This window comes from Amphiprion ocellaris, chromosome 12 (assembly GCF_022539595.1).
Source record: "Amphiprion ocellaris isolate individual 3 ecotype Okinawa chromosome 12, ASM2253959v1, whole genome shotgun sequence".
Lineage (NCBI taxonomy): Eukaryota > Metazoa > Chordata > Actinopteri > Pomacentridae > Amphiprion > Amphiprion ocellaris.
Window position 1 is genome coordinate 6,000,377 of NC_072777.1, and position 27,104 is coordinate 6,027,480.

At 39.3% G+C, this 27,104-nt stretch overlaps 1 protein-coding gene across 2 annotated transcripts; it reads left to right on the plus strand.

The window, feature by feature from the left end:
- The first annotated feature begins 141 nt into the window (after positions 1 to 141).
- ylpm1 (YLP motif containing 1) lies at positions 142 to 26,192 on the plus strand. 2 transcript variants are annotated; one of them, XM_023292421.3, is made up of 22 exons: positions 142 to 1,024; positions 4,606 to 4,815; positions 7,375 to 7,563; positions 7,674 to 8,188; positions 8,387 to 11,104; positions 12,089 to 12,212; positions 12,412 to 12,550; positions 12,630 to 12,719; positions 12,811 to 12,988; positions 13,100 to 13,123; positions 13,232 to 13,422; positions 13,548 to 13,702; positions 13,786 to 13,848; positions 14,032 to 14,151; positions 14,259 to 14,435; positions 14,514 to 14,597; positions 14,704 to 14,787; positions 14,878 to 14,952; positions 23,173 to 23,224; positions 24,596 to 24,717; positions 25,208 to 25,393; positions 25,900 to 26,192. In XM_023292421.3, the coding sequence occupies exons 1-21, from the start codon at positions 449 to 451 to the stop codon at positions 25,352 to 25,354; spliced, it is 6,033 nt and encodes a 2,010-aa protein (XP_023148189.2). In that variant the 5' UTR covers positions 142 to 448; the 3' UTR covers positions 25,355 to 25,393; positions 25,900 to 26,192. The 2 variants fall into 2 exon arrangements, with proteins under 2 accessions (XP_023148189.2, XP_023148190.2); XM_023292422.3 differs by lacking the exon at positions 13,100 to 13,123.
- The last annotated feature ends 912 nt before the right edge of the window (positions 26,193 to 27,104 follow it).

A 27,104-nucleotide genomic window follows, 5' to 3' on the forward strand; every position in this document is an offset into this window, starting at 1 on the left:
GCTTCAAACGTCACTGAAGTGATTCAAACGTCACGAGTCACGTGACCAAACCACGCCTCGGCACAGTGGCTCGATACGTTTGCTTCATGAGCTACAGCGCATGTGTCGAAGCCTCGGGTATCAGAGGACCATCACTACACATAACGTGTGACGTATTTCCGCCAGCAACGGTGTGCCGTGTCCCTCCATCAGCCATTCAGCGAGTGAGGGATCTCACCGTTTAATAACGTCTTTTCACAAGGATAAACGTTAACCTTTTCCTTCTGAGGATAACAGTAACTTTTGCGGTAGCCACTATTTTATTTAACGTTACTCAGAGGCGGAATGAAAATGTAGCCGTCGTTTTTATTAACCATTAACCGCAGGTTAGCTGTTAGCTTCGTTAGCCGTTCCGGCCCCGATCGGCTGTATGTGACCAGGAAGGCCGAGCGCCTCTTTGTTTTTAAGGATGTATCCCTCCTGGGGGAACTTCGGCGGACCTCAGGCACAGAACTATGGAGGGCCTGGGCCTCGTAAGCAGCCGGCTGCCGGTAACCCCGGGCAGCCTGCCGCGGTGTTCGGCGGATTCGACGCTTCGTCCGGCGGCGGCTCGTTGTTCTCCAGCCTGCAGGAGCAGCACCTCCAGCAGATGCAGCAGCTGCAGATGCTGCACCAGAAGCAGCTCCAGTCGGTGCTTCACCACGGCAACAATGCTGCTGCGTTCGGTGGCGGACTCTCGGGTGGGTTTCCGGGGTCGCCGTGGCATTCAGAAGGATCGGGACAGTTCGACAGCAGTGCAGCAACTCAGCCTTACTTCAAACAAGACGAGGCTCAGCCGGGGAGGGTCCCTCCTGCCCCCACACAGGGGGGACACCAGCAGCCTCCTCCGCCTCCACCACAACCGCACTCCGCCGAGGCCCAGCCGGTTCCTCCCCCTCCAGAGCCCCAGTCAAAGCCTCCGGAGAGTAACGGTGCTGCCAAACCTAAACAGACCCCCAAGAAGGAGCCATCCACGACAGAAGGCGAGAAATCCTTACCTCTGCAGGTAATGTCTGCTTGTTTTGGTGCTCTCACATCACTTTAGAAATCTTTAGCAGTGCTCTACCTGCAGCCACATGGCACAAACCAAGTCTCCTGCAACGATACGGAAGGATGATACTGCTCACTCGTGGGTTTCTTTTCTTTGCACTCTTTTCAATCACTGTTATATTCAAATCAAATGCTTAACTAGAAAGACATAGTACTGCGACCTGGCGGCAGCTTCATCTAGCAAAATAAAAGGATATTAGATGGAAAAAAAACTGGCCAAGATACCACTTCCTGTATCATAACGAAGGAACGGACCTTTACACTTCTCAGCTTATCACTGAAGAGAGTCATTCAACCACTTACTTTTTTTTCAGTATACAAATTTAATATGCATTCTTTGGTTGTTATTTATTGACATTTTTCAGCTTTTATCATTAAGTACGTTTGCGCTGTGAACATATTGGACTTTTTTGTATTTTACTGCCAGGATATGTCATTCTTGGAAAGTTTATTCATAAAATTAATGTGCACAGTCACCATAAGGAGCATGGAGGATGTAAAAGAGGAGTGGAGATAGCCTACTGTGTAGTATTAATCTCTTTAAGTCTACAATTACTATGCTATTTTGTATTCAGAACTATCCCAACTCAAATACACAATCCTTTACTAGACGTGTTGATAAGATTTACTGAAACATATAAACTAGAGCTGTCGTCTTTCGTATTCTTCACAAGAGAACCCCAGTGGAAGGAGAGCCACTTTTACTCTTTATTCCCTTCACTTCAAACAGTATGGGTTTTGGTTGCATATCATACGTAAAGGGTTAGATGTATGGAGGAAGAATAAAAACAATTTCCAGTGCTCTTACTTTTCTCTCTCTTTTTTTTTTTTTTAACAGTAATTGCTAGTCCCTTCCCTTTATCGTCTTTTTTGAATTATTCCAATTAAAGACAGATTACCAATTCACATTGATTGGCTTGTTGATATTACCATTAGAAATTCAGTTAAACACTCCTAAACAGGATGTCAAACATAAGGCCCGCAGGCCAAAACTTGCCCGTCAGAGGATCTAATCCGAACCTGTGGGATGGCTTTGTAAAGTGTAAAAATTACAGTTGAAAATGAATACTTACTGTGAAACTATTTAAAGACAGTAAACATTGTATGATATAATGTGAGTCTCTAGCTTCAGTATGACAGTTTGGTGTGGGAGAACCCTATTGTTGATGCACTGAGACAACTTTTCTACATTTATTATGTATAAAGTTTATACATTTACAAGGCAAGTAAATTTAAAATGATTTCTAGATCTTGGCAAGTTGTAAAATACAATATTGTTCAGTTCCAGATACCTGCGACTAAATGCCTTTATAGACACTCTGTGATCTGTAAGCTGTAATGTGTAAATGATAAACTTATAATAATAATAATATAATAATAATATATAATAATATTGTTGAAATTTCACTCATTTATAAAAAAAAAAAATTCAGGTTGATCATAATGTTGCGTAAAAAAGATGGTTCATTAAATATGAACATTTTCAGAATGTACTTTTTTTGCACTAAAACAAAGAGAAAAATTGGGAGTCGAAGTTATTTATTGGTTATTGTGTTATGATTTTCCAGGTCTGGCCCACTTATGATTAAATTGGGCTCAGTGTGGCCCCTGAACTAAAATTAGCTTGACAGCCCTGCTCTAAAATGTTTCCACAAGCCTCATTTACATAATTATTCATCCCCCTAGAGTCAGTATTTAATAATAATATTAACCTATATCATATTGTAAATTCCTAATATTATTCCAAATTCTTCTATTTTATAATTCTATTGCTGTTCTGGTCTATTTAAGATTACCGTTCTGAGCTACTGTGAGAACAAAATTTCCCTTGTGGATCAATAAAGTCTGTCTAAGTCTAACCTGTGGCTTCATGACGTCTGGTAAGCGTTTCTCTCATTTGCACTGTTAACATTCCAGATGTGCAGATATAAACATCCAGATTGCTGTTATTCTTTCTTAAAATGTCACCAATGTTTTTCAGTGAGTTTGAAATCAGGGATTTGAGGTGATCCTGAACCAACGTTGATTGCCATCTCTAGTTTATGCACCAGATTGAATAAACAAGTTCCTTTGTTTGTGTATTTTTCTTCTATAGGCTTTTGTTTTCAAAAATCTGATTTGCCCACTGAATGAATTTTGGTCTTTCTTCCATTCACAAGAAATTTTGCTGCCATACCTTGAGTTTTAAACTTGTGTAGATTCAGGTTCAGTGTAGCTGGGTATCTGAGGCTCATGCTAATGCCAACAAGACATCTTCAATGAGCAGCAAGCAGTTATTAAGGTAAAGCAAGCTGGAACAGGCTGGACTGTAATTACAAAAGCTTTCAACAAAATTCAAGTCTGCCTTTGACAAAAGTGGCAAATTACAGTTTTCCTTTGAGAATCATTATGTTGTAATCTCAACTTGTTTTTTATTTCATTTAAAATGTGAAGATCTTTTATGTTATTTGTGTTGAATTAATCATAGAACAAGCTAAAGCTCAAAGTCATAAGTGTAACCTGGTGTTGTACGTGTCTAATGTGGTCATTGTTAAATCAAGCCTGACCTTTTTACTTTTCCTTGGTAGAGTCTACAATATGTATAGGTTTTTAAAAAGTGAAATTTGAGCAGGTTTCTCTTTAGAATTTTGTTCGATAGAACTGATTTTGTTCGAATTGTGTTTGATTTGGTTACTGTGAAAATTCATAATTTAACATAAAGATTGGAAATGTAATACAATCAAAGTCATCGCGTAACATTCCACGAAGAACGGGGAGTTAATAAGGGGAAAGCAAGATTCCATAAACACTCAGTGTGAAAGTGAGAACAAAGAATTATCAATACAGCCACAGAATTTCAGTATTTGTCCTCCCAAATTTTTAAAGGCCATGATCCTCAATATTGTGTTTGATTAATAAATAATCTTTCAGTAATCATATACACTACAGGCCAAAAGTTTGGAAGCAAGATCAGAGTTGGACAAAAAAGATCATAGTTTCATTAGTATACTTTGCAACAAAATAAACATGATTATTGTATAAAAAGTCACTCATCAAAATACGTTTTTACTGTAATTATCAAGTATTTGTATCTGTACTCTTGTTTCTTTACTCAGCTGTTTCTTTCTAGACATTTCTATGGACACAGTTGAGATTTATTGGGATTTTTGTATCTAAAGTCTCAAAAGTCAAAGAGCTAAAGTGAATAATACAAACTGATTTTTTTTTTAAACTTTTGCACTAAAGTTGTGACGCTTGTAAATCTCCTCAACTCTAAAACTAAGCCCTTCTTTTTTTCTTATTCATCAGTTGTCTGTTAACATCAAAATAGAGGAAAATGGTGCACATCAATGAAAGCAAAGTCTGATCATGCAGTAAATACATCCCAAAATCCATAAAATTGTTATTGGGTTTTATTATTTTTACATTTTTATGAAAGACATTGTAAACAGAAACTTGAAGTTGCTTCCAGATTTTGGGTTTGTGGAGTACAAAGAAAAGAAACAAGGTTCCTCATGTATTTTGTCTAACATATGTCCTTGTAATCGTTTCTGCCAGGAGCAACAACAGCTTTGGTACAAACAGCATCTTCAGAATCTCCAGAAATTGAAGCAAGAGAAAGCCAAACAGAATCAGAAAGATGGTGATGGTTCTGCAGGCCGAACAGCAGCTCCTCCCCAGCCGTCAGAACCACCGAAAAATGCACCTCCTCCACCACCTCCTAACGAAGAACCCCCAGTACCACCTCCACCACCCGAGGAAGCACGGGTAAGCATCTAATAATTTTGGAGCAATTTGTATGCTAAGGATGAAGTATGATGGTCTTGAGGAGTTCAACTGCTTATGTGAAAAAAAATGCACAAGCCTTTTGTTGCACCAGCTCTGCAAAAACTGTTAAACTGTTGAAGCAATGTGACTTGCATCGGCCTTGGTTGGGGCCTGAAAACTAAATTCCTGAGCATGAAAAAAAAACTTTAGCTGTGGTGTTACAAAGACCTGAACATTAGCAACATTAGCCGCTACCATCATAACATACAAACTGTTGTTAGTTGCATTATGGGTAATGTAGCTGTCATGTTTGCACAAGTAAGAGTATTTAAGAAGGTGCTTTAGTCTGATCTTTTTTTGTCCAGGTTTGCTGCTCTATGTGCCAATGTGATACAACAAAAGGCTAAATCAATTAATAATTCTTTGAAGATGCCATTTCTTGATGGAAAATCACCATTGAGGTGTTTTGTACAGTTATGCAGAATGGCATATATCCCTTTTTTCTTTGTAAATTCAAAGTTTGTATGTACTCAAAGGCTGAATGGTCGGAAAAAAGCAATTGAGACTTCATTTTATTATTTCTGTGAAAGAGTTAATGAGAATTTTTAGTGGCCTATTTCATCGTGGCTGTACCTCTACAAGCACTGATTCAAGAAATAATTACAAAACGCATATATATTATCTATACCTGTGTTTTTTATCCATTTAGTTTGTCCATACGGGTAAATTACTTCCATTTAAATTTTGAATTTTGAAATACCTGCGCTTGATTTAATAGCCTTTAAGAACACAACAAATCCAGATTGTCACTGGATCTAAACGTTGTTTATGTTGTTTGCATGAATTTGAAAATGTTGGAAAATCACCTACATTTACAGACACAGTAAGTCACCCCACCTATTCTCCCATTTTTACATGTGCCAGCATGTTTTACCTCGAGATGGGTGCCGAAACCTGTTGTTAAACAGGCCCCATCGATTAAATTTTTAAAACACTGCGGAATCAGTACGTGCTGATGTTATCGGTTCTGCTGTCGGTACGGGCAGGGGTAAGAAAATAGATTTCAAGGGCACAAAGAGCTAGTTCACTAGAGCCAATGGTTGTCAAGTGTTTTTTTGCAGGGAAGAGCAAAAACATGATCAATCTGGCAAAAGTGCATGACACAAAAGTGGAGAAAGGTACAGTTTTTAACTGCTTAGCTCCATAGTTCATCAGTAGCATACCCCAGGTAAATTATGTACGCTAGCAGCCCTCATACAGAGTTTACTAAACTAGACCAACAATAATGATTAAAATTAACCATTACCCATCTGATTGCATAGCTATGGGCGTGTTTGTAAATCAAATCTAAAATGGTCAGAGCATAGAGGGTCTATGCTTAGAGGAGGGTAGATTGAGTTAGTTAGGGGATGCAGACAAACTCTTCCTTTCTTCTCACCCTTTCCCTAACTCAGTCTTGGCAGTGGTAGGGGTACTATTTTCTTAAATTAATCTGTTTATACTTCAGAGTGAAAATACAGTCAAAGAAAAAGCCTTTCATTTAGTTTTTTTGATTAATATTTAAGAGTGAAAGAGTCCTTTTCAAGCAATGGTAGTTCTGTTCTTAATTTGTTTTCACTGTTAATGTACGTGTCCACTTGATCCGGCAATTTCCCGCATTCCATTCATTGTCTATGTGAAACTGGTCCAGTTGCAGTGCGTTTCGAGCTGCAATCCGTTGTGTCTTCCCAGAGCGGGCCAAGTGCATTTGCATAAAGTAGACTCAACTTCTACTTTATGCAAATTCGATGCGGCATGCAGAGGTCTGACACATCACGAAACTTTCATTGAACTTCTAAACTAGCTGTCGGTGAACTAAAACGAGGACAGATTCAGCTGCTTGCACAGGATATTTCTCACCTCAAACGCTTTCAGAAATACTTTTCGCTGAGCTGTTTTCATAATAAAAGACAAAGTTTGTGGCCAAACTGCCATGTTGGTCCAGCTTGAAATCCTCAGTCGATGCGTTTGTCCAATCAGGGGCAGGCAGGATAGTTCGAGAAGAAGGTCGGCAGGAGTTGAACTGGCCTCAAGTGCAAGCCTACCAAGCGGGCGATTTTCAGATGCGGTGTGTTTACATGTGAGAAAAACGCATCTAGTGGACACGTAGCATCAAAAATGAACTAAATCAACTGATAAGCAGTATCCGTGAGAGTTGTACTGCTGGTAAAAATGATACCCATCCCAAATTTTATCCCAATTCTTGTGTGAAATTTCGTCATGCACAGAATCAAGCACATTCATCCATCTTACAGTGTAATTGTGGTGGTATTTGTAATGAGCCTCCCAATTAATAGTAATTGCCCCATATGCTGCCCCAATATTTAAACAATATGACTAGTTCTCAAAGAGTTACCTATTAATTATTGAGTGCTTGTCTGTGTTTTTGGTAGTGCCTTCTGTCCATCTTGAAATATTTCCACCTTTTTCTTTACAAACAACACTGAGTTATGCGAAAGATATTCTTTGTGAGCTACAATGATGTTCTTTGCTCTAATATTGCCTTGTTTCTGTTTAAAGCCCGAAGTCCCAAAAGACCCAGAGGAAGCTGCCCGCCTCCAGCAGTTACAGGCTGCAGCAGCACAGTGGCAGCAGGTGCAACAGCAGAGAGCAGGCTTACAATACCAGGCTCTCATGCAACAACATGAAAAGCTTCAGCAGATTTTGGAAAAATATCAACAGCTGATTCAGCAACCTGCAAACCTACAGGTAGTTAAATGACCAAGAAATTTTGAGTTTGCATGTAATGTCTCTGTAATTTCTTTGTTCTATATGTAAAATACACAACAGTATCATCTCTTTAATGTCCTTCGTTACAGTCAATGTCTGCTGAAATGCAGCTGAGGCACTATGAAATGCAGCAGCAGCAGTTCACCCCTTTATTCCAAGACTGGGATCGCTGCTTCGTCTTGTGGTATGAACAGTTCCAGACCTATCCCCACAAAGACCAATTGCAGGACTATGAGCACCAGTGGAAACAGTGGCAGGAGCAGATGAACGCCACCAATGCCCACCTGCAAGAAAGGGTGGCAACTCTTACTGCCATGGTGCCATTTGCCTCAAGCCAGTATAGCAGTGGGATCATGGGACAGTTTGGCCAGTACCCTGGACAGGACACACAAAGGCAGCAGCAGTCAGTAAATCCAGGTGTACAGCAGTCCCCAGGCGCTAGTGGACCAAGGCCTCAAGGTTCACAGCCTACTGGCTTTGGGACACACTCAGAATCACAAGCTGGACCCACTGTGCGACCAAGTGGCCCTGCTGGTACTGGAGTCAGACCTCCAGGTCCCCCAGTTGTTCAGCCACCAAGCTTCAACAGCATTAGAGGTCCACGGTCAGTTGGAATTATTTTGTATATTATTACATTATACATTTAGTATGATCTTTCCAAAAAACATGTTTTAGAAAATTGCCTCAGAGTATTTGAATTCAGATTACAATATTTCATTTTTACAATGAATATATATCCATTCAGAATGTGACTCTATCATTCATTGTATTTTTACCTTTTCAATTGTTTTCCTTGTTACAGGCCAAACAACCCCAGATTTGACCAGCCACAGCAAGGTTTTGATGCTCCCCCAAGGTTTGACCAACCACAGCAGCGTTTTGATGGTCCTCCGAGATTTGAAAAACCACAGCAGCGCTTTGATGGTCCTCCGAGGTTTGATCAACCACAACAGCGCTTTGATGGTCCTCCAAGGTTTGACAAACCACAACAGCGCTTTGATGGTCCTCCAAGGTTTGACAAACCACAGCCGCGCTTTGATGGACCTGCTCGGTTTGACCAACCACAGCGCTTTGATGGCCCTGCAAGATTCGACCAGCCACAGCAGCGTTTTGACGGCCCCACTCGATTTGACACACCAAGGCATCGGTTCGATGGTCCCCCCAGATTTGACCAACCAAGGCAACGCTTTGATGGTCCCCCCAGATTTGACCAACCTCGATTTGGGCAGCAGCCTCGGTTTGAAACTGCAAGGCACCCTGGCCCTTCACCTCGTTTTGAACGTCCACCTGTGCCTCAGCAAGGTCCCCAACCTAAGGCAGAACAAGGCACTCAGCAGCCTGCTAGTGTAGAGTCCAAGACCCAGGGGAAATCACCAGGTCATTCACAGTCTGAAAAAGAGAAAGGTGAATTGGAACCTGTTAATAAGACCAATACTGAAGACATGACGGATGACAACTTGCTTGCAAATGAGGGCTTTTTTGTCCAAAGTGACCCAATTCCTCAGACATTAAAAACAAGCACTAAACCTCAGGAATCCGATAGCAAAAACACTTCTGATAATAGTGAAAAATCCAAACCTGTTAATAGCAAGCCTTCTGTAGCTGCTACTTCCAATGTGGTCTTAGAAAATCCTGCACAAAATCCTCCCAAACCGGATGGGCCAATGTCAAGCAGCAAGCCACCAATGATTCCAAAGCCTTCTGGGATCAAACCAGAACCACAAGGTCCTGGCCAAATGCCGTCACGACCGGAGCCTCTAAGGCCTACCCCTAGTAGGGGCCGAGGCCAGCCTCCCATGCCTGCCCAAGTACATGGTCGAGGACGTGGGTTAAGGGCCGGTGGAGAGTTTGGGGGATCAAACACTGGGCCTGTTGGGGAGAAGATAGGAGAAATGCCTTATGACTATGAGAGATCTGAAGAGAACATGGGGATGCCAGAAGAGCAAGAAGACTATCACTGGCAAGACCCTTCATATGAGGAGTTTGGCGGTGAGGAATCAGAGGTTCCCCCTGAAGAAATGTGGATGCCAGAAGAGCATCACTTCCCAGAGGAAGAGTATTATGAAGAGCCAATAGGAGGACCTCACATGGGTAGGGGAGGACGCCCAATGATGAGAGGTGGACCCCCATTGATGAGAGGAGGTCCACCTGTAGGTAGAGGTGGTCATCCTATGGGAAGAGGAGGACCACCTATGGGTAGAGGGGGACCACCTATGGGGCGAGGAGGTCCACCCATGGGTAGAGGGGGATCACCTATGGGGCGAGGAGGTCCACCCATGGGTAGGGGAGGGCCACCTATGGGTAGAGGAGGGCCCCCTATGGGAAGAGGAGGTCCACCCATAGGAAGAGGAGGAGCGCCCATGGGAAGAGGAGAGCCAATGGACAGACACTGGGAGGAGCCAGAGTCAGCTGAGTACTCAGAGGAGGGGGACCCTTACTGGAGAGAAAGGAGACCTCCAATGAGACGCATGAGACCCCCATTTCCACCAGGCCGGGGTCGTCCCCCACGTGGCCACCCTGGTTTCATGTATCCAGGACGCGGCCGTCCCCCTCACCCTCCACATGGACCAATAGATCATGAGGCAGTAGGCCATGGAATGGACACCGACGAGACCAAAATGGATCCATCAACGCACCCTATGTACCATGGACACGACCCTCATAGCCATCCAATGCATCCTGATGCAGGAAGAGGCAGACGTCGTGTACTGCCACCACCTCATGAAAGGATGGATCCTGCAGAAGAGCAATTGTATGATGAAGGAAGGGAGCGAGAAGTAGGTTGGCAACCACCACATGGCAGAGGCCCTCCACCACCTCCACATGAGATAATGGATAGAGGAGGAATAAGGAGGAGACCTATGGGTCGAGGAATGGCACAGGGGATGTGGCGACCAGGTCCAAGACTTGAGGAATATGAAGAAGGATATAACGAGGGTTACGCTGTGGATTATGATCATGGGGAAGATGGGTATCACTGGCGGCAACAACAGGACTATCCTTCTGATGACTATCGTGATGACAAATACTATGAGTCTGAGTGGGACAGAGAACGTGCTCCTCCTGAGAGGGACTACCCTCCCCGCATGCCACCACAAGAGCCCTTTAGGGATGGCCGTTGGCAAGAGGAAAGAGAAAGAGGTCATCAATATTCATATGAAGAACGTGACAGGGGGCGAGGAGAACTCAGGATTCGTGAATATAGAGATGAGCCACAATACCGGCCAGACAAATCCCCATACCCAACCCCTTCAGACTGGGAAAGGCCTTCCAGGGTTCCTCCACCACCAGATAGAGGGTATCCTCCTGACTATCAAGATCCTAGAGCTTACTATGAGGAGCCTAGAGAAGAACGTCCTTTAGATTTGCCGCATGCACCACCTGCTGCACCTGTCACAAATTTGCCTGAAAGCTCAGCTGAACCAGCGCCCCAAGGACCAGTTGGAACAAATGTACTTGCCCTATCCCAGCGTCAGCATGAGATCATCCTGAAAGCTGCTCAAGAGCTTAAACTAATAAGGTAATTTCTGTACTTTGATTACTGAGCAACACATTATACGTTAGAAATGAGCCATTTTTTAGCACTGACACTTGTTGTTGGCTGCAAATTAGCTTGTTAGCTTACCGGATGAAGTAAACACCAGGTGTTTTGAACTGCATTTTACATGTCGATTATTGATAACTTGACATCAACAGCTATTCAATAACTGGCACAAGAAAATCCTGAGATTAATATTTCATTTCACAAGTGCTTCCCATGTTCATTTTATCACGGGACAGCTGTAATATTATCCAGGGTTAATCAGTTTGTTACCTGCACATGTGCACTGGTCAGAAACTCTTGACTACTACAGAATTCTGCCATGATGGCTTGTTGCTAACTGAGCCTCTGCAATGCTCTGGGCAAAACAAATGTGGAATCCACTTCACCTATCCACAACAATAAAAATTCGAACCAGACGCAACAACTCATTTAACAATTTGGATTTGAACATTAACATTTCCGTGACTTTTTGTACTTGTCAGGATGGAACTGACCGTAGTCCAAGCAATTTTCTCCTCGGGTTGCTACAGTATTAAATACAGCAAATGAGCATTACACAGTAAAACACTCCACCTGGTCGTCCAACCAGGTACTACAGCTAATGTATAATAAATTTTCTGACTCGCATGTCCCTCATCTTCTGCCTTATAGCTTAATATATTTTTAACCGTTTTAATTATCAACAACATATGGTCGATTAAGATTATTCAATAATATTCCTGATTTTAACTAAAATTAGAAATCTAAAATCTGGCCACACAAATTTAAATGTTGTCATTTGCCTGATTTAAAAAAAATCAGATTTCTATACATTTTTGAAAAATTCAGCTGTACTGCCTTTTAATTTTTTTTGTTTTAACTCTGTCAGTGTTGCTAGTGTATTACCTACTTTACTGTTTGGTTAAACAGTTTTTGGGGCACTTTTTAGTGAATTTAACTTCCATTATATTGCGACCACAGAGAATTGCAGGAGGCGAAGACGCCTGGTACTGAATCTCAGCCTGCGCCAACTGACATTCTGCCAGAACTACCTACTGGTCTTCTTAATTTGGAGATCCCACAAGACGTCAGGAATGTTCTGAAGGTAAAGGACAATTACTAACACTTTTATTTGTACCTTTTTGGTAGTAGAGAGCATTGGTATAAGTAGGACAAGTTTGGGTCATGTGGCTCTTGTAGACCTTTTACTTTTGATATACAGAATTTTTGCAAACTTTATTAACAATTTTGCAGTTGTGTATTTTACTGCTAGATCCTGATGATATTGAATGTGTCATCCTCAGGGTATGAGTGCAGCACAGACAACTGCAACTGAACCTGTGCCTTGGGAAAGCAAACCTACAACAAATTACCATCCATCTCTCCCTTCTGCATCCATACCTCCAATGATTCCAAAGACTGTTGATTATGGGCATGGGCATGGTATGAGTATCATCATTTATCATTTTAACAGATTCTGATGTTGTCGGTGATTGCCGTTGATTACCACTTAATTTTTTAGAGCCCGGAACCACTGTTGAACGGATCTCTTATGGTGAAAGAATTGTGTTGAGGCCTGATCCAATGGCATCAGACCGAGGCTATGAAAAAGGTTAGTTTCAGTTTTGTAATAGCGACTAACTAAACTTGCTTTTGCAGTTTTCCATCCATGGATGACTGACCACGTTTTTTTATTCTTCCAGAACCTCTTCGTCTCAGAGATCCTTATAGCAGAGACCCGTACTATGAAAGGCGATCGGACACCTACATGGACCGCCGGGAGTACAGCAGAGAGAGAGAATCATACAGAGAAAAGCCTGAATATGAAAGAGAAAGATTTGAGAGGGAGCGCTATCCACCCCCAAGAGATAGAGATGACAGGTAAGGCTCTTCTTCAGCGCGTCTGATACCTTTGTTTCCTACCTATGGGGATGTGTGGTGCTTCTTCACGTATGTAATATGATTTTTCTATTTGTCTGTTTTTGATTCAAGCACACAGGCCATGGTTGAAGAAAGGTACTACATCACATTGTGCCTTGCATTGTGATTAGTCGAGTGTGTTGGTGTGAAACAAGAACTTCAGTTGAAGAAAAATGGTACTTAATAATGCAATTCTTCCTATAGATCTCCACTGGCGCCTCCTCTACGATCAGGATACCGGGAGAGAGACCGGGATGTTCGAGAGAGGGACCGAAGTGGCAGCCATGATCCAGATGAACATTATGGAAGGCCTGCCTATGATAGACCTCCGTATGAACGCGCTGGACTTGACCGTGGTGGGCCTGATCGTTTCGGCCATAGTTCCTCACCTTACAGTATGTTAAACACACCGTATCTGTTAAAAAAACAAGTATTACATGTGACGAAATGAACTTTGTCTAAATGCTGGTGGTATTTGCGGGGTTAGAGTAATATTTGAATTGCAAATAATTTTGTGCAGTGGACAGAAGAAGTTTTCCAGAGGAAAGAGGGCCTCAGACTGCACCACCCCTTCCACCACCACCACAGCCGCCCCCAAGAGTCGAGAAGAAGCCAGAAATCAAGAACATCGATGACATCCTTAAACCACCTGGCAGAATGTCTCGGCCTGAACGGGTACCAATTACTCCAATGCTGCAATGTTAATTTGCTGAAGTTGTCTAATATCAACTACTCATTTAAGTTTTGTATTTTAACAGATTGTCATCATAATGAGAGGACTTCCAGGGAGTGGAAAGAGTCATGTTGCAAAGCTCATACGGGTGAGTGGAATCATACTGGCAAATCATGTTGTTACGAGTTTATCCAGCTGAACTTAAAGATAAATATACATAAAAAATAAGACCAGGATTCATAGGCCTTGTTTACGTTTCCTTCAAATGTTTCTCTTGTAACAAAGTAAATAGAATTATGAAAACTACCTTCAAATCTCATTGAATGTTAAGGACAAGGAAGTTGATTGTGGTGGTGCGCCTCCAAGAGTCCTTGTTTTGGATGACTATTTCATGACTGAGGTTGAGAAAGTTGAGAAAGACCCAGACACTGGCAGGAGGGTCAAAACCAAGGTGGGTGCCACAGAGAATCAACTGGCAGATTGTTATAAAGTTTTAAACAAACATTCACAATTAGAATTGACATTCTAAACGATGTGATGCAAAAACTTGTTTTGCAGGGTCTTGAGTATGAGTACGAGCCAGAGATGGAGGATACTTACCGGAACAGTATGCTTAAAACTTTTAAGAAAACCCTGGATGACGGCTTTTTCCCCTTCATCATTTTAGACACTATTAATGACAGGGTTAAACATTTCGATCAGTTCTGGAGTGCGGCTAAAACTAAAGGCTTTGAGGTGAGTCGTGCTCATGAATGAGTCGGAACGAAGCTTCCAGTCTGCCCTGTGCTTAAGAGTTCTGTTTCTCGTTTCAAGGTGTATCTGGCAGAAATCACGGCAGACACTCAGACTTGTGCAAAGAGGAATGTCCATGGACGCACGCTTAAGGATATAGTGAAGGTCTGTAAGATCAGTTATCTGATCTACAATACAGAGTTAATCGATTATAATAAGATTAATGTCCATTAAAGCTCATACACTTCTAAACGGAACATTCTGCACACAGATGTCCAACAACTGGGAGCCTTCGCCACGACATATGGTGCGCTTGGATGTCCGGTCCCTGCTTCAGGATGCTGCTATCGAGGAGGTGAGGTCTTTAACAATTGAAAGTTGTCTAAGTATTACAGTTAATTAACCTCAAATTGAGCTAAATCAACATATGATTGCTTTTTTTAAGGTTGAAATGGAAGACTTCAATCCTGATGATGAGCCCCAGGAGCCCAAGAGAGAAGAGGAAGAAGAGGGGGATATGGTAGGACATGAAAAGCTTAAATTTATAGTCACATAGCTATCAGACCTCATTTTCACTTAATTGTTTCCCATTAATGACTCAAAGTTTCTCCTGTAATTCTACAGCAGTCATTAATACTTCTAAATCGTTCTCTCTGTTGTTTTGACCGGGTCGGTTTTAACGACACTAAAATTGACAAAACAGGTGAAACTCGTAGAAAGTCACATTTTAGTAGTCTATTCTAGTAATTATCAGTTTTACAGGAAAGACCAGAGTGAAGGTCAGTTCTCTTAATCTCGTGTCAAATCATGATATCTGGTATTCCAGAGCAAAACTGTACAATATTATAGAGAGAAACCCAACAGCTTTCACCAGTTTTTCAGCATCGCTCTGAAACAGGAGGTTCATAATTTTTATTTTACTTTATTGCACAGGTGAAAGATGACTGCCCTAGAGACTTGTTTATGTGTGAGGTTGAAAAGTAATGTTCTTTACAACAGTACTAGAGATCAAGGCCATGCCATTAAAAACAGTGGAGGAATACTCAGTGTAGCGTACCGGTCAAAGTTAGTGAAAGCCAGGATGAAAGTTGAATGTCTTTTATTGTGACTGCAGGTCAAAAACCAATTTGCAGTTTTGCTAGTTAGACCAACATAGATCAACATAGGAGCTAAACAGAAAATAAAACACAGAAATATCACATTAGCTTGCCAGTATTTCCTTTAAACAAAAAAGTTCAGAATTTACAATTACTGTCAACTGGAGCTAAATTACTTGTCACACCTTACTCTCCCATTTATCTCTACTTCTTTATCACTTGGTTCCCTCTCCATGCTCCTTACCGTTATTACTCTGTACCGTTGACCTTTCAATTCGCCAAGTGCGTTCACTGACCTTTCAAAATAAAACATCCCTTATTACAGGAAATGGCAACATAAAATACAAAAAATACATTTCAAATTAAAGCTCTACATATTTTAACTACAGTAGTGCAGTTAAGCAACAATTGTCTATTAACAAAAGGAGCAGTGTTACTGTTTGTTTTTTGTTTTTGCACAGATGTCCATGACTGAATAACTTTGTGATAAGTTTCATCTTCACCTCAAGAGTTTTTTATTTTTTAAGTAAATTTTTTTTAAATTGAAACGGCTGGAAAAATATTCTCACATCAGTTCCATCATTTCGATGAGACCACACCCTTCTGCTTAGTTTAGATTTTCTTTCATCATCAGAATAGAAGATATTGAAACAAAGTAAAAAACTTTAATGGAAACAAAACACAAAACTTTAATCAAAAAATTAGAAATGAAATGGCAATCAGCTGTGTGGAAATCAGTTTTAAAAGGTCTTGTGAGAAATGATTTAATGTATAGTCTCATCACCACAAATTCTAAAATTTTGAGATTTCAAAAAGAAATAAATGATATTTCTTTGTTGGCTACAATATTTTCATGTAGGTGAGGTCAGCATTGTCTTTCATCATTTCTGATGAGTATCACATTATGATACGCTTTCAGAACTGATGACTGAATTATTTATCTAGCTAAGCATTTTCTGTCCTGGTGAGATTTCAACAGAGTTTCAGTGAAGTTAAAGAATTCTATTTACCTACGCTGTTATTATTGGTAAAGTGAGCATTATGCACACTAATAATATTCAGTAGGTTGCAGTGAAAGATTCTATTATGTATTCTGTATTATATTGTAGTATGTATGTATTCTATATTTACTGTAGTACGTCTGTTAGTGGGATCAGCCCCATGTGGAATTCAAGAAGCTTGTGACTAAACTGAACAGCTGGGAAAAGTTCAGGTGATTACAAAACAACCAGATGAGTAAAAAGGATGCCAATCTTGCACGCCCATAATATTAATAATATGATTAAGGAAAAAAACACCTACCATCAAATCATCTTTACTTCAAACTGACTTTTTACCACGTAGTCACATTGTTGCTTCAGAAGTGTCCTTAAGTCATTTTAGGTATGCAATGATCAACCAGCTACTCAAGTTGTTTACTTTCTTACTTTGCTTTCTAGGTTTTTGTGACTGTAGAGACAGTCTTATCATTTAGACTGTAAGCATCCTTGACAGAAAGAACTCCAGTCAAATGTCTTTCAAACTAAAGAGCAAAATATACACTCACTGTCCACTTTATTAGGTCCATCTTGCTCGTAAAAGGTTGGACCCCCTTTTACCTTCACAACTGCAATAATTCTTGGTGTCATACTTTCAACAAGGTGTTGGAAGCATTCCTCAGAGATTTTGCTCCATTTTGACATGATAGCATCACACACTTGCTGCAGATTTGTCTGTGTTTTTTTTGATTGAAACCAACACTGTGGCTTGTTTTTACACCAATTTAAGTTAAACCTTAAAGCTGTTACACAAACTAAATGTGTATTTCTGCAGTTTCTACAAAAACAGTACATAATTTCATCCCCAAATATTGGTGTAGTATAGTGAATAGCTGTATGTTGTTGCACCTTCACCACTGAGTCCCCAGTTTAGTTTATCAGAATGAAGGATTAAATTGTACAGTTTTCTTTGATGTGAATGAAAATGTAAAGCTGCTATAATCGTTGTTTAATCAGCCTGCTGCGAAATGCAGTTTCATTTTGACGTTGGTGTAATTAGGATGCTGAAGTAAGACTCGCGGAACCTTAAACCAAACTCCTACTGTGTGATGTTGGTTCTACAGTTGAATCATATGGAGTGAGACTTCGAAGACTGCACTGTTTGATTACAGTTTTTAATATCCAAGTAATAAAAAAAGGAAAAGAAAAAAATATATATATATTTTATTTATATATATATATATATATATATATATATATATATATATATATATATATATATATATATATATATATATATATATATATATATATATATATATATAAAAACACATGTACTGTTTCTCTATTTAGCTGTGCTCATCAACGCCAGGAGAAACTGAGGTTGAGTACATTAGCGTCAAATATTATTTACTTTTTCTTACTCACAGCAGCTGCAAGACGCTTTCATTTGCATCGTGTCTTTGTTCAAACCAAAGTGATGCTTTTTACATTGAATTTGAATTCACATAGAAACTTTAAAAATGTCACAACCTACATTATCCAAACAAATTACACTAAGACCAGGTGCAGTGAGCTTATTAGATTATTTGTAGTTCTTAATATTTCCTGACACCTCAAATCAACTGTTATACATGCAGTCAAGAAACATTTACTACAGAAGGCATGAATTCCTTTTTGTGATCATTTACATTTACTTTTCTCATACCGTGACGGTGGGGATGATGATTTAGAAATAAAGATTTTATCAAGATTCATCAGAAACAAACACCTCTGAAATACTACATCTTAAAGCCATCAAACATGAAATGAATGAAAATTCCATTTTAAGTTTTCAAAAAAAAATGCTGTTTCACAATAACCGTTCAAAATAAAAGGTACTTGATTGCCAAGAAACACACACAAAGAGGAGAAAATTCATTGTAAAAGTTGCTCAAATCGTTGACAAATAAGTTATACACCAATATGTACCAGCCGTAGTAAATAACAACTTAATTTAGCCATAACATCTGTTCGTATGAGAATAATTAGTTCATTAATCTGGGAATGCTTTACATGTTGCATGTGTTTGGTCCACTGGAATAATTTTAACAGATAATAAATGTTCCAGTAATCTGACTGGCAACATAAGCAATATTTACTGCTGTTATTCAGCAAAAACAATACTGTGAATGTTGCCAACATCATTGGTATACTTTAAAGAGATAAGAGTTCACTGAATCAAATCAGCTGCAGATTGCTGAACAGTTTAGAACAAACTTTACAACTGTATTTGTGTAGTTGACTCTCGTGTTAATCAGTATTTCTTCTCTCTTCCACATTGAACTCTGTCAGTACAGATACATCCATGTGATGGTTGTACTTCTGTTGACTTCATTAATGGTATTCTGTGAAATCTTCTTGTAAACAAACAAAAATCCTGCAACAGTCCCCTATGTTTCCTTGCAAGAAACCTTCTATTTCCTGCCTTTACTGGCCCATTGTTGCATATCTTGACACATTATTGCCACAGAAATCCACTCGACAGAAAAAAAGAAAGAAAGAAAAGGAAAAAAAAGCTCGTAGACATCAAAAACATTCAAGCATAGATTTATATTTTAAAATCTGAAATCCAGACAGCCTGGACTTGGGCTGAATCTGAGAAGCTGCTGGAAGTTTCATTATCAACCGTGTGTTCTTGTAATTCTTGTTTGTCACTTGTTTATTTATTTTTATCCCACATTTATGTTTGTCACAGAGACATGTGACATATCAATGTGTATACAGTAAATACCATCAGTCAAACTCTATTTGTATGACACCTTTTATATAGGATGTAGTTCGAAGTGCTTCAGAGATGACTGATAACTCAATAATAAGATAAAATGAGTTATCGTTAATTTTGAAACTGGTAGTGAATCAATGTGTGGACATGTTCTCTCCTCCTGGTCGTGAATCAATGTGTGGACATGTTCTCTCCTCCTGGTCCTGGTAAACACTTGGTCCACAGAGTTCTCAGCTGCAGCTGGTTTATAGTGTTTTTACTTTTTTTTTTTTTTTTTTTTTTATAAATTTTACCTTTATTTCTACAGTAAATCTTATGGAGACAGGGTCTCATTCTCAAGAGTGACCTGTCCTCAAATAACATAAGACAACATTCAGTCACTGACAAACAACACTAAGGAGACTTGTACTAGACCTTATAACAATACAATATAACACTGAGTTAGAGACAGACATATTCATGACAACACAACATAGAAATCAAAGGGGATGTGCAAAAGCACCAAGCAATAAAGTTAAAAAGTAAAAACAGTAAGAACAAGAACAAGTCCTAAGAGATTTCTTGTTGTTCCAACCAACCAGTTAAAATCTTGAAACCTGTTCGATTAGAAAAGCGTGCATCTGTTTCTCTGTTGCTGATGAAAAGAAATGATATCACTTTAGTAACATTAATGAGATCATAAAAGACAAACCCAACTTAAAGTTCTTCTCAGTGAAAGCCCAAACCAAGGTTTCTTTTTTTTGATGATCTGTGGTAATCCGTGAAAGTTTGTGTCGTCTTCTGAGCCTTTGAACCAATGGCTGAACTTTCATCTTCATCTTGGTTGAGCTGAAAAAATGTTTTTGCAAAATCCAGACAATAATTTCTAAAATACTTTAAAAGGGGAATCATTTGGTCTTGTGTCATCAGAAGACACGGCCACATGTCCTGATGACAACACCGGAATGAATCCCATACACCGAAATAAAGTGGCTCGAAAATTAGTCGTTGGGAAACAAAACGGGACATTTTGGGAAGTTTGTAGAAATGATTGCTCGTTGCAAAAAGGAACTCTGTTATCCCATAGTGTATTTAAAAGAATTTTATGATCAGCCGTGCCAGTACCAACACTGAAGGTGTATGTGCGTCTATAAGTATCCTCATGTAAATAATGACTTTGAGGCTTTCTCTGTGCTCAACACCACCTGAAATGGAAGATTGTAGTTGCTGGTATCAAGGAATTAAAGTCACTTTCTCCTAAAAGAGGCTTTATAAGTTCAGGCTTTAATACTGTGGGAGACACTCTCCATTGCAACAAGTTATTGAACTTTTTAACAACCTCTTCAGACCCCGAATTAAAGATATTTTCTAAAATGAAGGTTGGGATTTTGTCAAGTTTTCTCCACTGGACTTCAGTGTTGTTCATCCCATTTAGAAGCAATAAGTTTGTTTTGATCTGTAACAAGATGGTGTTAAAAAGCTGCCTGTGCTTCTTTATGTGTTAGAATTTATCAGGTTAGAAAAATAAAATTGTCCAGTGTTCCAAATGGCTTTACTTTTCATTTTCTGACAAAATAATTATTAAAAAACGTAGTTAAACATTAATCATATTTTGTGATATGCCACTAGACTTGGACACATGCTAAATACACTACTCTCCCTAAATGTTTTCTCAGCTTGTCTTTTCTTCAAAAGTAGGTTGAGAAAGCAGTAATTCCTCGAGTGTAGGATCATTCAAAATTGTGTTCACACCTTCTGTGGACTAATTTTATGTCTGTACTCCTGTGTTTTTGCTTCATGTTACAGTAAAGTTGCTATTCTGAACTGAGTGTTGAGGCGTTTAGAAGTCAGTGGGAAGTTAAAGTTTCAAACTATAAGAGAATACAGTCAAAAAAATTAGTTAAGAGTGAAAAACGGTTTGCATGCAGTGTTGGTACGAACCTAATTTTGACCTAAACAATGCATTGACCTGATGCGTCAGGTGCTTACTGGGCCTAAAAAAATCATGATTTAAATCTTAATACATTTAAGACTTTTTGAGGGATGGTCTGAGTTTGCAATCGGCCTTACTCATTTAGGTCTATCCATTGTGAAGAGGTTCTTTAATGTTTGATCAAAGTTTCATTTCAGCAGTGAAGCTTATTGTCTTAAATGAACATCTGCCCATCTGTAAGATGGTGCTCCTTTGTTCTTCTTTTAAAACTATGTACTGTCCAACATCATGCACTTTCAAAAATACCTTCTTTTGGGATCACCAGACAATGTTAAAAAAAATGTAGGTACCCCAACAGCAGCTGGGATTTGTGAGTGAAAAGAGTGATGCCACATACACTGCCAGTCAAAAGTTTGGACACACCTTCTTATTTAATGGTTTTTCTTTATTTTAATGACTATTTACATTGTAGATTTTCACTGAAGGAATCAAAACTATGAATGAACTCATATGGAATTATGTAGTAAATGAAAAACTATGGAATAAGTCAAAACATATTTTATATTTTAGAGTCTTCAAAATAGCCACCCTTTGCTGTGATTACTGCTTTGTGCACTCTTGGCATTCTCTGGATGAGCTTCGTGAGCTTCATTTTATTTTTTGACCATAAAGGCCTGATTGGTTCAGTCTCCTCTGAACAGCTGATGTAGAGATGTGTCTGCTACTAGAACTCTGTGTGGCATTTATCTGGGCTCTAATCTGAGATGCTGTTAACTTTCCATTTCTGAGGCTGGTGACTCGGATGGACTTCTCCTCAGCAGCAGAGGAGACTCTTGGTCTTCCTTTCCTGGGGAGGTCCTCATGTGAGCCAGTTTGGTCGTAGAGCTTGATGGTTTTTGTGGCTGCATTTGGGGATACATTCAAAGTTTTTGCAATTTTCCAGACTGACTGACCTTCAGTTCTTAAAACAATGATTGACTGTCGTTTCTCTTTATTTGGCTGATTGGTTCTTACCATAGTATGGATTCTAACAGTTGTCAAATAGGGCTGTCAACTGTGTACCAACCTGACTTCTGCACAACGCAACTGATGGACCCATCCCCATTAAGAAGGCAAGAAATTCCACAAATGAACCTTGACAAGACACACCTGTGAAGTGGAAACCATTTCAGCTTCTACCTCATGAAACTCATCCAGAGAATGCCAAGAGTGTGCAAAGCAGTAATCAAAGCAAAAGGTGGCTACTTTGAGGAATCAAAAATATAAAACGTGTTTAGACTTTTTCACACTTTTTGTTTACTCCATATGTGTTCATTTATAGTTTTGATGCCTTCAATGAGAATCTACAATGTAAATAGTCATGAAAATAAAGAAAAGCCATTAATTGAGAAGGTGTGTCCAAACTTTTGATTAGTAGTGTACATAAAATTACTGCACTTCTTTTACTATCTTTTCTTTGATTTGCAACCGGTTTATCAGAAGCAATACTACAACTTTGCTCTCTGTAATGTTGCATTTTCAGTATCTGGAGATTTAAAAAGAAAATATATAAAGTTTTAATGGCACACAAAGTGATTTACCTGTTAACTGTTTTGTTTTTTTTATACTGAGCAGATAGAAATCTGCTTGACCTTTATTTTTATACGAAGCATTATTGAAGAGCTTGTGTTCTGGAAGCAGATCACAGCTGTTGTACTTTTGTCATTTTCTTTAGCTAAAAAAGGTTTTAGCCTGAACACACCAGTTTGTCTCAACTTGCAGTAACACCATATGAAAAATGTGTGCATGCCAGTGTTAACAAAATGCTGTATGTCTCGACTAAATGATTCCTTATGCAGATTCATCCTACAGTTGTGCTTGTTGTTGTTTGTCTTTTAACCTCTGATGAACCAGTTTCCTCTCTTTTCAGCCCCTTTCCCTGCTTTCTCTACCCTCCCCTTCTCCCTGTGTCACCCAGTCATTTAACCATTGCAGTGTTTCTTTAATATAGGGCTACATTCCAAAAAGCAAATGGGAGATGGACACATCCGAGGCCAAACTTGGTAGGTAGTCTGTTTTCTTAGTAGCCTAAGCTTTTACCTCCTGTAATAAAGAGGTTTCTACACGAGAACAGTGTAGTTCAAGTCAAACTGTTTGTGTTTATGATGTCTTGTAGCCATGTATTGGTTTAATCTAATCATGTATGTATGCAAATTATGTATTTTACAGCCACCACTGTGAGAAAAAGTGGAATTATATCACTTTGTCAGGTGTCATTGTTCATGTTGTAATGGTAAATTAGGAGATGCTTCAAATTTAACATACTCAGTTAAAACCCACTTTTTGTCATTGACTTGAGAACACGTGTCTTAAAGGTCCCATATGTTCAAAATCCATTTTTTCTATGTGTTATGCTTTTGATAAACGTGGGTGTGGAATTTTAAAATCGTGTTTTGTACAGAAATTCCTCTGGCCTCCTCAACTAAGCGATTTACAAACAATTTAGAATTACTTTCTTAACAATGCTCTACTGCTGCCCATTCTGAGTGAGTAGCTGCCTGCAGCTCTGCACCACTGAATTACAGATTTTAAAAGAAAATCACCATACTCAAGTTAAAAACAATGGCTGTGCTGTGAGTTCTGTGATATTTTCCTGCCACATTATCGCTCAGAGGGAGTTTGAAGCTAGATAATCTTTTAAGTCTTTGTCAGCTGCTATACAGTGAACTGGTCAAAGCCAAGACGGGGAGAGTCTTCTTCCTGAAAGGAACATGGACAGGATTTAAAGCTACAGACACAGAAACAGCCTGTTTGTGTGACGAGTTTGAAGCAGAAAGTCTGAGTTAACAAAGAAAGTTGAAAACCACCTTCATACCTGTTAACTCTGAGGTTTTAGTTGTTGTCGAGCCCAATTTCACAAAAAAGTCTGACTATGTCAGACTATGTCTGACTGTCTTTGTAGTTCATCCTCTGATCTGATAAATGCCATAAACACCAGAAAAGGTGTGTGTGTGTTAAAATAGGAGTGTCCCGTCATAATTTATTGATTATCGGTCCGAGTCTGTATCGAGTGAATTCTGGGTTGGGACTTTGGTCGCCATCCGCCAGTTAGTGACCTGGAGTTTAGCATGTAGTGGATTAAATGAAGCCTCCATTCAGAGAATTTTATGTCAAGGAATTTTCATAATTGAATTACTTGAATAACTCAAGGAATTGTTTCAGCCCTAAAAACGGCACAATATGGGACCTTTAAAATATGATAAAATTATCAAAGAAAAAGAAAATATGCCACGAAATCTGTAAAAAGCATTGCTATAACAGAAAATACTGATTGACCAGAGTTTTTTCATAGACAGGTGAATGCTCAGATGTTGAGGTTAAAGTTTTAATGGATGGGCAGAGGTGACCTGAACAGCAATCTTCCGTTTATACAGACAAGTTGGACGGTCTGAGCGGCGGAGGGAAGAGAAAACGTGAAGACATGGCAGGCCTGGAGGACTACCTTCAACTGCCGGATGACTATGCCACACGCATGTCTGAACCGGGGAAGAAAAGGGTAAATTTACATGCTGGGAGAAAACACCACATTTTGTATACAGCCACTCAAGGGTTTCTTTTTTCCACATGGGAAGCTTTTATCATACTAAATGATAGGGCTGGACCCGAATATTCGGTCGTTGTGGTGTATCCCCTGTGTCATGTGGACCTGCCAACCCTGACGTCACGCTTCACATCACCCGTGTTAGTAAACAGAAGACAAAAGCCAAAGACTGAGATATATATGCTAATGCTATGCTAATGTTGTCGGACTCCGACGATGAACACCCTGAGAAGCAAGATCAAAGTTCTCGAAAATGAGAAATTCCAATGAACTAAATATTTGGATATTCGTCATTAATTGGGCCCTAATATCCAGAGCCCAGAAATTGCTTTTCGGACCAGCCCTACTAAATGATGAATGAGGTCACTAAATTATCTGAAAAGATTCTCATTCATCCATTTCTTGCTCATAATAAGATGCCCTGCTTGTTCTCCTTTCTGCTCAGGTTCGCTGGGCTGATCTCGAAGAGCAAAAGGATGCAGATCGAAAGCGAGCTATTGGTTTTGTGGTGGGTCAAACGGACTGGGAGAGAATCACGGACGAGAGTGGCCAGCTGGCACAAAGAGCTCTCAACCGCACCAAGTATTTCTAAGAAGAAAATGCTTTGCCTTTTTTTCCAGCTCATTTAAAGGTATGTATGTTGGGGTTTTTTGTGGTGCGATGTTGTTAGAAGGCTGCAGATGCACCTTGTGGCTGTTAAAAGTTAGAAAAGTGATCATGTCTGTGATGTGAACAACTGTCTGAATTCTGCAATTTGAAATATGTGTTGATCGGGATACAGTTGAAGCAGATTTTTACGACGTGACCTTAAATGTTGGTAAATGCAACTGAGATTGGAAAAACAGCAAGAATATGGAAAATCATTTCACAATATATTTGGGTAGTCCAGCAGTCTTTCACCAAAGCTTCTTCAAAATTAACCTCATTTTACTATTTCCAAAGCATAGAGTTTTATTCAATGAAAACATTTGTAATGATCTGCATACAGTTAGCAGAATGTATAAAATATGAAATTAAACAGCTTGAATTCAGTGAGTAAATTAAAAAAACAATAATTATCATTGCAAAAGATTAACTTGTGTTGAAACCTAAAACAAATCTGACAAATTTACCAGTGAAATTTTTTTCTTTCCACAGGTGTCCAGAATGTGAAAACACTGAAGCTTATTTGTTGGTGAAGCATCCACTGAGGTGATTCCACCAACACTTCTTCTCCGTTAATGTTTTAAGATGGATACGATATCAATTCTTTCTTTGTTCTCTGGATATTCACCAATGATTTTGTAGTTTATAATTCTGTGCTGCTTCTGGTCACGCATCCCACTCTGTCTATTGCTGTTTTATACTGTTACTACTTCATCTACTGTGTACCTGTAGTGCTGTTTCTCCATGCATAGTTGGAAACAATAAAAGTTTGACAAAAATAGAAACTTCTTATTGGAGTTGTCAGTGGATTTTCATGATCAGGAAGCTGTATGTGGCTAATTTAGAATTATAGAGACTGAAAGGTAAGTTTTGTTTTTGTCTTTGTTGACTTGATGAATTCACATGAGAATTTCTTAAATCAAGACAAATTCCAGTGGCAAAATGTCACATAATTTGTTTTAAATGTGTGTGTATAACTTCCTAGAATATCTATAGATGCTGCTGAGAAATAATTGCAGTGAAGCAGAAGCTTTAAGGCCAATTTGAAATCAGACTAGTCGCAGGAATTGTTTTTTGGCTTAGCTTGTGGCTTGTACCCAGAGTTGGTTTGTAAATTGAGTGCAGAACCACAAACTTCAACTCAAAGTTCAGTAGCGATCACATATTTTACAAACCGCTTATGAATCAATTCATTATTTAACTTGGCTGAAAACAAGTAGTGGCAAAATGATTTGTGGACAATCTGGAAGTCATAAAAGGTGTTTTTGCATAGAATATCTGTTACAACTGTGTAGTGGCATACTTTAGTTTGTCCGTTTAACTCTTTTCCTTCCATTGATAGGAAGAAATTACAAGGTCCCAGATTGAAGTATGCTTGTAGAAATATTGTCTTACTGCGGTTGTTTTCAGAACTGGCAGGTGAAAATACCTGATTCCAGAAAGCATTCGGACCTTTTCACTTTTTAAACAGAAAGCATGCAGTTCTTGATGGATACAACTGCAATTTTTGCTTGTCGACATGTAGTAGCCCACAATCATGAAGTGAAAACCTGGTTTTGGATGTGTTTTCAAAAAGCTCAAACTGAAATCCCTCATTTGAGAATGTGTGCTGAGCCTTAGTTTAGTTTTGCACAGAAGCAGCCATTGGAGCTGGAAGGCTTCTTGAGAAAGTCTCTACCTGCTATGAACACCTGCAT